Genomic DNA, 14,785 nt, shown 5'->3' with positions numbered 1-14,785 from the left:
TCCCTCCAGCAGGAGTTGTGAATCATCGCTGCAAACGGCAACAACACAGAGAAGCTTTAGGAGAGGATTTTTAGCATGTCTTACAAACTCATGGAAACCACTTTTACTAGACTATGTTGAAACAGCAAATACCTAGGGCAGAACAATACTGCCAGGCACTTGCATAGGCAAGCCTCAGTTTTGTTTTATTTAAAACTCTAGATTAGAAGTTGGCTTCATACCTGAAGCTGTGCTTCACTCTTGGGATCCAAAGGTTTCTTATAGAGCAAGTGTAAATACCCCGAACTATGATTCCGTTCATTCTGTTCTCTAGCCTCTTCTACCCCTGCAAATCCCTCCAGCAAGGTCGTCTTCAGAATACTAATATCTCCGTGAAGTGACTGCAAACAGAAACAGAACAGATGAAAAAAATGTTACTTTGAACCTTGTTCCATTGCCACCTCCAGCACAGGGGCTTCTGCAAGTGTCTGCCTGGAAGCACAAATGCCAACGTCACCCCCACATTAAAGCTGCACAGTCAGATGTTCCATCTACATCAGTTCAGCTTCAGCAGGTTAAGTAGGTACATCAGGTGAGGAACAGTCGCTGCTGAGGAGCTAAGCAGTTTGAAGATACTCTGCTCACCTCTGTTGTCTCTTTAATTTCCAAGAGAAAGGTGTGAAGGTCATCTGACTCAGTTCTCAACATCTTCATCTCCTCTGGAGTACCAACTTGGAAACAGGCTTTGGAAGTCCGGGCCTTCAGTTCCTCCATCTCCTTTTGAAAATGTGCAATCTACAAAGTCAAGCGGAAGAAAGTGCAGCCACTGAAACATAGCAGGTTCTGGAACAAATGTCACAGCTCTCAGATAATGTTTCCACTACACCATAAACACCTGTCACTTTGCAGCCAAAGCAGGAAATTCTTCTTGAACATTAACAGGAAAGAATACTCAATTTTTCCAGCGCAGCAACTGAAATTAAAGATGACTGGCCAGGACACACAAACAGCAGTTACAAACCAGGCTGATTATCTTGGGAAAAATTTCCATTCTGATTTCTAAACTACTGACAGACATCATCAGAACATAGGAGAACTGAAAATAAGTGTCTGTGTACGTATACAGTGGTCTTACAGCTTCTAAAATGAAGAAAACTGCTGGAAACTCTCACCTCCTCTCTGATTCCTGCTATGACAGGGTCTGAATCCTTCCACTGGTGGGCCTGTTTCTCTAAAGCTGTGCTGGGGAGTGATGATTTGCTCTGGAAAAAAAAAACCAAACCAAATCAACCCCAAAACAATAAACAATATTAGGGATATATCCTTAGCAACAGGGAGCTTAGAATATCAAAAAAGGCCTGCTGTTAGAAACTCCATTCAGGTACCAGTCACCAGGGAGACAACTGTCAAAAGCATAAATACTAGTTCTACAGTAAACTAAAACTGGTATGTGCACGTTTGAAGTAGGACTGTGGACTACCTGGAGATAGGTGGCTAAAGCTTTATGAAAGCAAAGGAAATCTGTGTGCGCTGCTCTGCATTACTGCTTTGATTTTAATATTCAATAAACTTGGTGTCTCTCTTAATACACAGATAAGGCATCTCTTGACTGCTTATTAGCCAGGAAAGCTGTGAAACCTTATTTCCATAACAACAGGAAGAACCAGTTTCTACAACTCTGATTAGGATAACATACAACAAAACACAGCTCTACAGACCCAAACAGAGCATAGTTTTAGTCCCACAGATTTGCTACCATTTTAATGTCAAAAGCTAGCTAATTCTTTGACCTAAGAACAGTCATCCAGTCCAATGAATTCTAAGCAATTCGTGGGCCATGTAAATATTCACGCTCTAAAGAATCTGCTAAAGGAAGAATCCCATTACCTGAGTAGAGCTTGGCTTTGCTGCAGACGGGGTGATTTTAGCTGTCTTCTGTAGTAAAGAAGATGAAGGCATATTTTGAGCAGGACGTGATACTGGAATTTAAAAAGAGGAACAGTAATTTATGAACTTATACAAAGCTTTAAGAAAACAGGTTGTGATCAGACACAACCATAATCACCACTGTCAAATCCAAAAGCAATGGTGGTATGGGCCCCAGTGCAATAACACACCTTCCTCAGGCACTGTTTTACTCCCATCCAACTTCTTTGCTAACGGTAACAATTGTCACTCTCCAATATCTGGCTGTTCCACTCCTGAAGGACCTCAAGACACCCAGCCACACAATCATTTGAGAGATGGAGTATTATTCTGCTAACAAATGAGTGCTATCTAATTTAAACTCATTTGTGACCATTTTGTACTCTAGACACTCCAGATGCAAGATAAGGCACTGATTTGTATGACTGCCCAGAAACACTCACAATCAGAGCTGTATTACAGAGCACTGAAAATGCCAGAACTTCTGGATGAACTTAAGCAGCTGAATATATTCATTTCACATATGGCTCTCTGGGGAACAAAGTCTACAAATGGAAAAACTTCTCAGTTTCAACACCAAGTCCATCATATCATTACGGTGTGCAAATTGGGAGGTCCACTGCATCAGTAAAAGCAGCAGGAAAAACAAGAAAGAATGAAGCCAAATGAAGCTCACTATGTCCTAAAACATTTAGAACATTGTTTATAATGCGTTATTCCCAACAATATGCATCAGACTCCTACCTGCGGCAGGCACAGGGGTCGAAGCCTTCAGTGGTGTGGTAGGAGAGACTGCAAGGGGTGTGGACTGGCTCAGAGGACCTCCAGAAGCAGTTTTTGAAGTGTTCGAGAATGAAAACATTGGGGAAGTACATTGACCACTGCTGCTAGTGGGAGAAGAGGTGTCTACAGTAGTGAATCTGCAACAGAAACCAGAACATCTTTCAGCTCCGAACTGGTCCTGGCTGTTTCCCTCCATCCAAAATGGAGAACTACGTTCTAACGAATTAGCATCCTCTGGGATCAGCAACAACTCAAGCTCCAGATACAAAATTACAAGTGTAGCTTCTGGAGATAGTGGGAAGGAGCTACTTAAAATCATTTTTGAATATGTGGAACCACAAAGACTGCTACCATAGGCCCACCCCGTGAGCAGAAGCCGAATGCCAGCACAAAGTACTACCCTGCTTCAAAATGCACCTCATCATTTTGCACCAACTAGAGCTAATCTGAGCTGCTCTTCAATGTCATCCTGGTAGCAAGGCTCAAACAGAAATTCTGCAAGAAAATATGAATTTCCATTCATCTGCAAACTCAGGTCCTCAAGGCAGCCAATTTAAATATTCAGCCAATTCACAAGCGTATCATTTGCTTTATACACAAAACATAAAATTTAAAAAGCCATAAGAGCTACCATCAGATCTTGGTGTAGTAAAGATTTTTCTAATTAAAAAAATAATCATTTGAACCATCAGAAATTTCTTATTATGCATTTACATAAAAATTGCTCTCCATAGAAAGCAGCTCCAATTAACATAGGTCTGTGTTTAAACCCTTCTTTCTAAAAAAAAAAAAAAAAAGAGAGCAAGTCTCAGGAGCTGGAGGGAAGAGTGGGTATATGAAATCTGAGAACATTCATCATTCAAATCCATTTTGCATCGTTTCTAACCAATATTCGTTTTCTTTCAGTGGGCATGAACAAGATTTGAAGATTTCAGATCCTGTGTTCAGTGACCAGGCATCCATTTAAGAACAAAACCAAAAGGTCTGGCACCTTTTCCACTGAACATGGGAGTGGAAGAGAAGTCCATCAGCTGTGGATATAGCTTCCTCTCAGTTCTGAGAGTTACTCTTTAGGTTGGGGGTAAGGAACCTTCAAACAGTCAAAGAAACTTGTGCTATCACCACCACGTTAAACCAGTCCCAGACAAGGATTTCAAGTCCCAGTGTTCCCCAAGAGTCTTTAACCATGACTTGCATCAAACCAAGGCACGGAGTTACCATCTGATGCCTATGAAGCAAAGACATGAAAAAAATAGGTTTCTGGCAATTTGGCAAATTATCAGTTGAATTTTTGGCATCATCCCTTGACTAATATTTTGCCCACAAACATAACCACTAACACAGGAAGCACTGAGGGTTTTCACGGCCAAGATGGCTATGCCTTGGATAAAGAGAGACCTCCTCAGTGTTTGTTTGGGAGCATGGGGAACAGCTATCAGGGCAAAAAGCCAGAAACCATCTTCAGAACTACCATACATTGTCCATGCCTGGAACAATTTAATAAGTATCTGTCCATTAACTGCAATGATTACTGTATCTATTTACTTCTCATTGAGGTTCACTTTGACTGAAGAAGCTGAAGGGACAAAAGACTTCTGTGCAACAGGTGTTGTGGAGAGTGGTGGCCCAGGTGAGCTGTCTGCAGCTGGTTTAAAGTTCATGGATCCAAACGAAAAGGAGGTGGCAGTAGCTGTAGTGGTGCCTACAGAAGGAGCAGGAGTCATGGATGCCTTAGGAGATGCAGAGGAGAAAGAGAACGTTGCTGCTCCAGTCAGACTGGGAGCCAGGGCTTGCCTGGAGGCATCAGTGGCAAAGGGGTAAGGTGGAGGATCACTGCCCGTAGTGCCAGGCATCTTCACAGTTGAAGGCATAAAGGAAAAAGCAGCTGCTCCACCCCCTGCAGGAGGCTGACTTGAGGCAGGCGCAGCAGGAGCAACACCTGGTACTGTGTCAGGCTTTAAAGAAGTTGGAGGAGTGGTTGGAGTTGTGGCAGTACTTCCTGCAGAAAGACAAATGGGGAAGGAAGAGACTCATTTGGCTGCACTGACTAATGGCAGAAGGTATTGCAAGGCCAAATGTTATTTGATGGGGACAGTTCAGTGCTACCTCGCTCGCTGGACAGACAGCACAGTGAGGAAGAGAGATGACAGGGCCAGGCTTCCAGTCCCCAAACCCAGTAAGTGACAGAGAAACTGCACAAGGTCCAAGCCACGATCAATACTACAGTCTGTCTAGATTAATGTTGTCTGGGATCTCCTGTGAAAAGGCTTCACCTTTCTCCATTGATTTTGATGAGGTTCCTGCCATCTCAAATAAAACAGACTGTCAGCACACAAGTCGGCCAGTGCTGCAGAGAGGCAAGCTGCCAAACAAGAACATTTTGTCTGGGGAAGGAGAAGCAAATTTGGGCTTAGGGAAGAAAACGGTGGGTTTACAATTATTACTGTGTGCGTGCAGGCAAGCAAAACAATCAGCTTACCTGCCTTACCCCAGCATAGGAAACTGCCTACTTCACACTGCATATGGCAACACATATATATCTCAGATAAAACTACTACTCTTCTCCTGCTAACAGTTTTCACAGTGATGCAGAAATCTATTGTTTAAATAAACTTTTGCTGCAGCCAAACACCTGAGTTCATATCATGGCCTCCTGTGGCAAAATATACTGAGGAAAACCACCACCTCTCTGCAGCACGCAGACTGTGCTCTGGGTCTGCACAGTGCTTGAGCCTTGTCTCCAAGTAGAGCGTGCAGTCACTACTGCAGTTCCAGTCATACACCCCAAAGCTGGGCAAAGGGCCTCCTAGAATTTCTTTGGCCCTATTCCCCAAAGATTGATGGCACAGCAGAGTCTAAGCACACAGTCTACAAAGTGCTTGAGATCGTGTATAACAAATAGGACTAGATAATTTCATACTGATAAACAAAAGACATAGAACAACCCTGGGAGCACAAAACACTCAAGAACTGCCCCCATTATCATCATAAAGAAAAAAAAAATATTTTCTGTGACCACATACATGTCTGAATACCATATTTACAGATGCAGATGATAAAGATCCACAATTGCCAAGTGTTTCCGTAACCCACCAGAGCACTTACCTGCTGATTTTGGAACTCTCTCCCCTACTAACAGCAACGGCTCTGGGGTCACAATAAGCGATCTGACTCCCGGGTTTTGATTGATCATGTAAAATGGGCAGAGCACACCATCCGTAGAGAGCAGGATCAGAACTGGAGCTGGAGCAAGGGTCTTCTCATCACCTGCCAGAGACCACATGCATTAGTCCTGCAGCCAAAGTTTCCTGTTCTGTTCCTGCTGGCATTGGCACCTTCACATTACTTGCTTAGAGCAACATTTCTTACATTTCTCCCTTCTTGGTTTCACTTGCATCTTTGTTCCTTTGCTTCTCCATGAAAGCCTAATTCTCTTTTTTTTCTTCTTTATTCCTTCATATTCCTGACTTCATGTTTCATAAATTCATAGAGGAAGGGTTATTTTGACAATCAAATGTCCTCTCCTGAATGACAAAGCCCAACTTTCAACCATGAATTCCTGTGCCAAGCTTTTTCATATTTTGTAGTCCTTTTTTTCACCTATACACTGCTCCCTCCTTCAATCTTCTATGCCTTTCAGCAGTCCCCACATTCCATTGGGTCCTGTCGCATCATTAACATTCATACACATAAAGTACAAAAGAGAATCGCTAGATAGGAAGCTTTTTAACTTTGAAGAAAGCCAACATCAACCAAAGATCCTGATGATCTGAACCTCTGATACAAAATACTTGCTTTTTTGCGCAGCTGCAGCTTTGAGCCTAGTCTGCTTCAGTTCAAATATTCTGAGCACAGTTAAAGGACCCAAACCACTCCCTGTATTTCTAAAAAAAATTCTATAATGGTTTAAATGTGCTTAATTAAACAAAAAACCCCAACAAATCTAGAATGCAGGAAAAATCATAGTGCTTTGTTCGTCAGGCAGCACAGTGTATGGCCATGTTTCTCTACCTACTGGTTCTTCAGGAAAAGTACACTAGGGAAGGGCAGTTTCCACATGGGAACAAGCTCCAGGACAACTGAGGTTTGCAATCCAAACTTGCTGTGAACTGCAAAGCCAATTAACATGCAGCCAAAACCAAGCTGATTGCACAGAGAATGTGTTAGCAAAAAGCTTCTTCAAAAACCTTTCTAAAAAAACTCTAAGGCAGCACAACCTGGGCTTAAAAAAAAGCGGTCCTGACAGGTTCCTTAATCCAGTAACTGTATAGATTAACAGAGAACATGCTTCAAACGCAATTTTGCATTCAAGTACGAAGTTTGACCTCAATTCCCTACTGTAGGTTTTCATTCAGGTAAAGTTCTCAGTTAATCGGCACCCTCCTGTGCTCTTCAGGAACTCTTGACTGCAGTACCTTCCACTCTGCCTGAAGGCATCTCTATTTCAATCTGTCTCTGGGTTTCAAGGGAGAGTTTTCAGAATTCACTAAGGTACAACACAATAGCTCAGATGTATCTTCAGTTCCAGCCTCTGACAGGGTGCTTTGAAGAGCCTTCAGGCAGCACAGAAGATACACCAATAATGTGACTGGCTAGATGCAGAGCACAGCAGGCTTCAGTCAGTACAGGCCCTGTGCTTTAATGCAGAATTAAAATCTACGCATTCACCTCAATCATATTTGCTTTTTCTGGCTTTGAAACTAACCCACTTTTCCTTTAGATCAGTGCAAATGTACTTCATACAAAACAGTTCTGCAAAACTGCATAAATGACAAAAATAAAGAAAACCTCACAGGCAGTCTGAAATCCCCAGTGTTAGAATACGACTCCTTTAAACTCACTATTATCCTGGCTCTGTGAAACATAGACACAACTCAGGTGCTTTGTTTGCCATGTCTATTAGTGGAGTATCCCAGGCTGCTGAAAGCTTTGAAGAACTGTATTTAACACTTTGCCATTTGAATCCTTACAAAGAAGTAAGCCCACATATGCTGTGGGCTTGGTATAAAAAGGCAGGATGTATTCTCTGTGTCGGTCTCCCTTTCAGGATGATCTCCTAGAACCCTGAGAACCAGGCTGCCCCTCAAAAATATCTCATACATTGCTATTATTGGGCTATTCCACAAGAAAGACTAACAAGACTTACTGATCGGGATAGGCATGTTACTGGTGTAGTCTACGGCAACGCCAACAGGCAGAGTGTCATCGCTCTTATCTGTCACAGGAAGTTCTGCTCTGCTGGAGTCCTCCAAAACCCACAATTCCCAGTTCTGCAAAAAGTAAGATTATTATTTTGACTGCTGCTTTCCTGTCGTCAGCCTTCTTCAGAACTCTAGCCTACTACAGTTGAAAGATAAGACTACAAAAAAGCTAGAGAGCATCTACTTAAATTCGTCAGATTAACATATGCCAGAAGTATCAGGACCCTTCACAGATTTGTGTGTGACTTCTCACACATCACTGTGTGTCAGAGTTAAGGTCAGACAGTTTTAATGTTTAACTTCAACTAATGACCGGACATGAGTCACTTTATTACAGTGAGCTTGACCAAATTTTGAGAGAGCCAAGTAAATCACAAAAAACAGACTTCTGCTACTGGGTTCACAACATACTGTGTTTCTGTTTATCCTCTCTCTTTTGTGTCACTCAGATCTCTTGTTCATCTAAGAATTATGTTCATCTTAAGATTCTGTACAACTCAGATGTAAAGAGTTTTTTCTTTGGTTTGGGGTGTTTTTAAAAACTATACCATCTCATTGTAGTCCAAGTCTTACAGAGGTTATCCTTGCTTAGATTTTCGAGAAAGAGGAGGTACATATGCACAAATGCAAGAGGAACAAAAATATTACCTGATCCCCTTGCCTGGCAAGAATGCTGACTTCTGTGGAAGCTGCTGAAGCTGCCAGAACTAGATCCCTGTAAGCATGGACACAAATAGGTTAAAACCAACATGACAATCCACAGCAAGGTCACCAGCTGCACAATTAATTATCCTCTATACAAAACCCTAACTAGGAATACAGTTATAACAATATGAAACTGACTTTTCCTCCCAAGATGAGGGAAATGTGATTTGCTGTATCACTGTAAAAAAATTTTTTTTTTCTTTAACAGTAGTCACCGGGAGCTGAAACCCTTTGCCAACCAATGATTTGGCAGCCACTCTACCATCATAAATAATGACAGTCAAATCAGGTAGCTGAAAAGTTAGGAGCAGCTTCTTCACCCAGATACACAATTAAGTGAGACAAAACGTCATGCTTCATCCAACCTGGGACTTACAATCTCAAGGGAAATTGTTATGACAGATTTTAAATAATATGTCTTCTCACCAGACAAATGAGTATGTTGGCATGGAGATAAAGCATGCAGGAGAAATTAGCTGTACTTACACAAAGCATTTTCAAAATAACAATTTAATTTGTCTCCTATTCAGGTACTACATAGTTTACAAAAGGGAGGAACACAATACACTGAAAAGCATTGACCCCTCAGACACGCATAGCAAGGGCAAGACGTTGCTGTGATTCCTGCTACTCACCATTCCTCAACATAGTTGAGGAAGTAATGATGCTGTCTCTCTGTGCAGCTCCCATAGCAAGGCTCCATGAAATTCACAAACTTCTCTGGTCGCTTCTCTTCCTTTTTCTGTAATACCAACATTGATAATTTGCCTTCCAATGCAGAAATCAAGTAATCTCCCATACATATGACTGCATCAGGGTACAGCAACAATTGTCATATACTTCAAGAGAGAACAGGCATCATAAAACCACTTGAAAAGCAAAGAACAAAGCAAACAAACCAAAACCCTCCTCCAAAAGATAAAGGGACAAGAAAGAGTACCAGGGAGTTTAAGTCTCACAATTCCTTCCAGCAATAAATAACCTGATATCAAATAAGAACATATCATCAAGCCTAAAAATCTCCCTAACCTAAACAAAAAGAAAAAAACCAAACCCATCAGGATTCTACATCAGGTAGGGTTTTCTTCCCAAGTGTTTACTTCAGAGGCTAAAAGCCTTCACGTCATAATTTGATCTTGGCAGAGAACAGGTTACTGATCAGTTTTCAAGGGGATACTACTTCCTCCACTCAATCCCCCCAACCCCAAACCCATGACTTACAGTAGTACCATACTCAAATTCTACACGATGCCGGTGTGAATAATAAAAGCAACTTGCCATTGTAATAAAAAAGTCAAAAACAAGCAACAAGCATCTCTGTCGTGACTTGCTGGCACTTACAGGCAGTATGGCCATGACCACTTCTGGAGGCGTTTCCAGCGTCCCATCAGCTGCAGCATACACAATAGTGAAGACGTATGTGCCAATCCACAGCACATCCAAAACTGAAAGAGAAGGAAACAAACACCTCAGCCAGAAACACTTCAGAACGATACTTCCTTCTACCTTGATTTTAACTGTGCACAGCACACAAAAGTAAACAACAAAGAAACAAATAAGGAATCATTAACTTCTGAACTACCAAGACAAAGAATTTTGATGACCTGTCTCCAGAATATCAATGTTATTAGGGGGACAAACTATTTGATCCCAGAAATTTCAAACACAAACCGAAAGAATGTATTTGATTTGCTTGACAATACCGCAGGTGAGACAATGCCAGTGTTCCCAAACATGGATGATATTTTGGCATATCCAAATGAAGTCTTTCTGCTTCTCTAAACTTAGTGCTTTGACATTTTACTGAAGAGTCAAAATGGTGAGATGAAACTCACACAGAATATAAGAATGGGATTTATATCCAGAAATCTTCATGCTAAAGGGAGATTACTTGCAACAGTACTGTCTATCACATCGATGAGCAAAAAACAGCTTTTAAAAATGCGTATTTGAAACATTCTAGAAATAGACAAGGACTCTGTCCGACTGGTAATTTTCCTACACAACCCAGAGATAAAGCATATATTTTTTCCCAAATATTTAAAAATCACACTGTTATTATGTAACCAGTGCAGTATACAGCTTCTGTAACTAAAAACAACATAAGGAGGAATGAGTGAAACTATTTTTAAAGAGAAAACACGTTAAAAAGAAGTAAAAATATGTACCTTTAACAGGATTGTCTGAGTCATAAAAGGGAGGACAAGGGATCACTTTCTTCTCCTGCAGATTCTGCAAATAAAACTACTCTTAAACACAAAGAAAAAGCCACCAAACAAAACCAATTGCAAGTTTTGCAGAAAGCCCAGAGAACCGGTTTGGAGCAACTCACCCGCTCTTTAACACTCATCAGGCGCCACTCTGAAATCCTGACTTCTCAGTGGCAGGTGCAAACCTTAAGCTAAACCCAGCATTGGTCTAAGACACTTCAATATTACTGAAGTGCTTGGGCAGCTTCACATGGCTCACACCACGTGCCACCTGACCAAATTCTGTAGCTTGCGATGCAAAGAAAATAAAGCATATTGCAAAGTAGTGAACAGACATAAGGCCTTACTATCAACAATACTTACAGGCAAATATTGCACCACGGTGCCATTTTGCCTCCCTACAGCCAGCTGTTTTCCCTTCGGGCTCCAACACACTAGGCAAAAAAAGAGAATTTCATTAGCACTAAGGAACTGGAGAGTTACAAGGCCACACAAAAGCAGGACGAATAAATATAAAGCCGCAATTTTTTTCCTCCTGCAAAAAAATGTGAATCTGAATTAAACAAACAGGGAGTCATCCAGTCACAGAGAAAGCAAGACTGCAAAGATCAAAAACCAACAGATCGTGACTCTTATTTGCATGCTTCCTTGGAAATGACAGTCAAGCCTGAGACAGTGCAAACCACTGGTGGGCACATTTGACTGATTCACAGGATGCAGCTTCTCCAATCAACTGGGAAAGACCAGCTGCATTGCACCACATTTTCCCAAGGCTTACGGAGTTTAAATCCTTCCTTTTTGTGAAGAATTTTTTTAAAGAAACCTCCTCTCCAGACAAATAGCCTGTCTTTTAACACCTACCAATCTGCCTCTGTTCTTCAGTGTCTGACACTCTGTATGCTATCCAAAGCTGCCACTCACCAGATGTAACAGCCACAGAGGAAGGCAGCGTGGCATACACTTTCACAGAGTCAGTGACCTGCAGGACAGAGATGCTGCCATCGGACAGGCAGATGGCCACCATGGAGGGACTAGCAGGGTTCCACTTCAGGTCATTGACCATTGCTGCGCTTCCCGAGTCCTTGGCCAGTTTGTGATAAGCAAACGCACGTTTCTGCTGTCGTGCCTGTTAAGAAGGACAAATACATGAGACAGTCAAAGCTGAGCACAAAACCAAGTTCTCCCAAAGTCATAATCCAAAGAGTTTTTGACCTTCCTATAAATTAATGACTGATAAAAATAAGAAGCGTATTTTGAGTTTACTGAACAAAAATCCTTTACAAGATACCTCCCACAGAGAGACACCCAAGGTATGCCTGCCATAACTTGAAAAATAAATTTTAAAACCAACTTTGTATATGCTTTACCTGATTTAAGAATGTGCGGACATCAAAAAAGCCAATGAAGGAACCGATCTCACTGGACATCATGCAGACAGACAGTGTGAGGTTATCACAGCTTAGAGCCAGGTGCTGCACAGGAAACTTCATGGGAACTACGGTGCTCTGAACATTCTCCACTTAAAACACAAAAGGAAAGGAAGATACAATGACGGGACAAATTTAAATAGCAAGAACTGTTCTTGTGAAACAGTATCATCGGAATGAGTTTATGCAAAAATCACCAGCCCTATTAACAGCAGCTGCCAAAGCTAACACATAGAAAAACTGAGTGACAGCAAACCCCTTCATCTCTATGAATACAGCCTCAGGAGTTGCCAAATTCCTAAGAAAAGAAAATTTCGCTTTCCTTCCTCAGTAACTTGGAGGAAAAACAAGTGCACAAATTTTTGGTTTTACTTATGTATGCCCATGAATACCCTGGGTGGTACACTTACTAAGGACAACAAGAGAATGAAAATCATTTTGCACTTGGGTGTTATTTTGCACTTAGGTGGTGGAACAGCGACTGCTTTCTCCCTTGCAGAACAGTCATTTAGTCAGAGTGGATAACTCAGTGCGAGAACTCTGTCCCTCCACTCACACACATCCCTGATGCATACACAGGTTCACAGCTCTAAGACTGGCTGCGAAGACAGTGGCTGCAAGGAAAGGGGTACATTCTCAGTTAGGAAAAGTCAACCTCACTGTACGGCACTGAACACAGGCAACCAAACCTGAACGACACTTGAACAGGAGCTAGCACAGAGCATCCTGGTGACGTGTTCCCAACAACTGTACTTCATTTCAGCTAGAGGTACAGCAAATACTGTTCCTCCCTTCTCACATCAGAAAACAGGGTAATTTCAAATGCACAGAAGAGCACAACAGGGACTGTATCAGAAGCCAAGAGCTCCACATCAGAAAAACCCTAATTCTGCAAAGACCATTAGACGTTGTGTGCCTTACCAATTTTATTGGGATCTTCTCCCAGCTGGTTTTGCATGAGAAGGTTTCTAGTGTGGAAGATCTGCAGGCTGGTTCCTCCACCAGCAAAGACCAGCCCGTATTTATTAGACACCGCAAGGAGACTGGAGCGCTCTTTGGGAAGATCATCCGGAGCATCAAAGATGCGGACCTTCTTCAGTGCTCTGAACTGAAAATCCTGTTGTAAGAGAGTTGGGAAGTAGGTGTACATATGCTGGTGAAGAGGAATAGTTTAATTCAGTTTCTCTAAGACAGGAAGTTGAAAAGCCTCTCCACGAGAGCTGCAGAACACCTGCCAAGGCAGAGTCCACACCCACGCTGTCACTGACCGTCCCATCACCACATTTTCTGCCTCATCTAAGAAAGACTGAAATCACAGCACATTTTTTTCCATTGGCTGAATCTCTCTTCTACCCAGTGCCTATGTTCATAAAATCTGCAGATGTTCAATCTGTCTGGGACATCCAACCTTCTCAGAAACATACCAGAACTGGCCAACGGATACAGAAGAAAAAAGAAAAAGAAAAAGAAGGAAACAAAGCACAGATACAACATGACTGAACATAACTTGTTGCCACAAAGCTACAAAGCACACATCTGCTTAGATGCATCTTTGCTACTGTAATTTATGACAAACAGAACAGATATGATTATTCCTCCCACCCACCCCCAGTAATTGCTTTGTATAATCAGACTTGGTTTTAGCATTTGTTTCTCTCATAATTTACATTGTCCTTTTGTAAAAGCAGGAAGAGACAAGCAGAGTGAGAGATAAAAACTCCAAAAACACAAACTGAATTAAGAAACAGCAGCTGCACTATTACCATGCAAAACCTGAGGTCCCCCTTAGGAATGAGTCTCTATTCCCAAGATGCCAACTGTTGAACAGAGCACTGGACCGAATGCCAGTAACTCGAATCAAGCATCTGAGTTTTATTTCCAAATTACTGCCAAAGCCACTAAGTACATTCCTGCAACCTGAGGTGGCTGCAGGAACTCGGAAACTTCTGCAAAACAAACAGCCCAACTCCCTTGTTTTTGAAGGAGCCTAGCAGAAAGCAGCTGCACAAAGATCCACATGGGCTTCAGGAATCCATCCCCCAGCATCCCTGCTTATACAGCCTCACAGTAACACTCCAGGAGACACAGCGATGAGATAGGCTGGCACCACACACCAAGACTCCAGTGTACACTGTCCCATAACAGACAACCACATGTGCTGTTCCCAAAAGCAGGAAATTCCCAGCATAATGCACCCTGACAGGAGGACTTAGAAACACATCACTCCTCTCCCAAAATAAGGGTCCTCCAACTCTCACATTCTGCCTCTCCTCCCCCAGGCGTTACCAAGACCCCCTCCATCACAGGCAATGCCACCCTCTCCCTCTTCCACTCCACGGGCGTTTACCTGACTCTGCTAAAAAGTCCTCAACTGCTTCATAACCCCCGCAAGAATGCCTCAAAAGGCCCCCACCACCACCGGCCTGTCAGCCCCACGGCCCAAGCCAAGTCCCTCCCATATCCTATCGCCTCTCACAGCCCAGGCCAAGCCCTCCCCAAGACCCGTTCCCCTCACGGCCCGAGTCGTGGGGACCCGTTCCCTCTGGGCCCAAGC

At 42.5% G+C, this 14,785-nt stretch overlaps 1 protein-coding gene across 1 annotated transcript in view; it reads right to left on the bottom strand.

The window, feature by feature from the left end:
- The window catches only part of NUP214 (nucleoporin 214), a 44,792-nt gene extending 31,411 nt beyond the window's left edge, over positions 1-13,381 (bottom strand). The window contains exons 1-16 of the mRNA XM_035898240.1: positions 13,153-13,381; positions 12,172-12,323; positions 11,726-11,930; positions 11,168-11,238; positions 10,763-10,826; positions 9,936-10,039; positions 9,230-9,336; positions 8,538-8,604; positions 7,835-7,958; positions 5,794-5,955; positions 4,234-4,687; positions 2,650-2,825; positions 1,867-1,958; positions 1,152-1,241; positions 625-774; positions 222-380 (exon numbers count right to left, since the gene is read on the bottom strand). Coding sequence (XP_035754133.1) covers positions 222-380; positions 625-774; positions 1,152-1,241; positions 1,867-1,958; positions 2,650-2,825; positions 4,234-4,687; positions 5,794-5,955; positions 7,835-7,958; positions 8,538-8,604; positions 9,230-9,336; positions 9,936-10,039; positions 10,763-10,826; positions 11,168-11,238; positions 11,726-11,930; positions 12,172-12,323; positions 13,153-13,381 — 2,406 coding nt within the window. The remainder of the gene's footprint in view (positions 1-221; positions 381-624; positions 775-1,151; positions 1,242-1,866; positions 1,959-2,649; positions 2,826-4,233; positions 4,688-5,793; positions 5,956-7,834; positions 7,959-8,537; positions 8,605-9,229; positions 9,337-9,935; positions 10,040-10,762; positions 10,827-11,167; positions 11,239-11,725; positions 11,931-12,171; positions 12,324-13,152) is intronic.
- Positions 13,382-14,785: the final 1,404 nt, after the last annotated feature.

Source organism: Egretta garzetta, unplaced genomic scaffold, assembly GCF_000687185.1.
Source record: "Egretta garzetta isolate BGI_Z169 unplaced genomic scaffold, ASM68718v1 scaffold497, whole genome shotgun sequence".
Lineage (NCBI taxonomy): Eukaryota > Metazoa > Chordata > Aves > Pelecaniformes > Ardeidae > Egretta > Egretta garzetta.
Note: the sequence above shows the minus strand (reverse complement) of the source record. Positions and strands in the feature narration are given on the sequence as shown.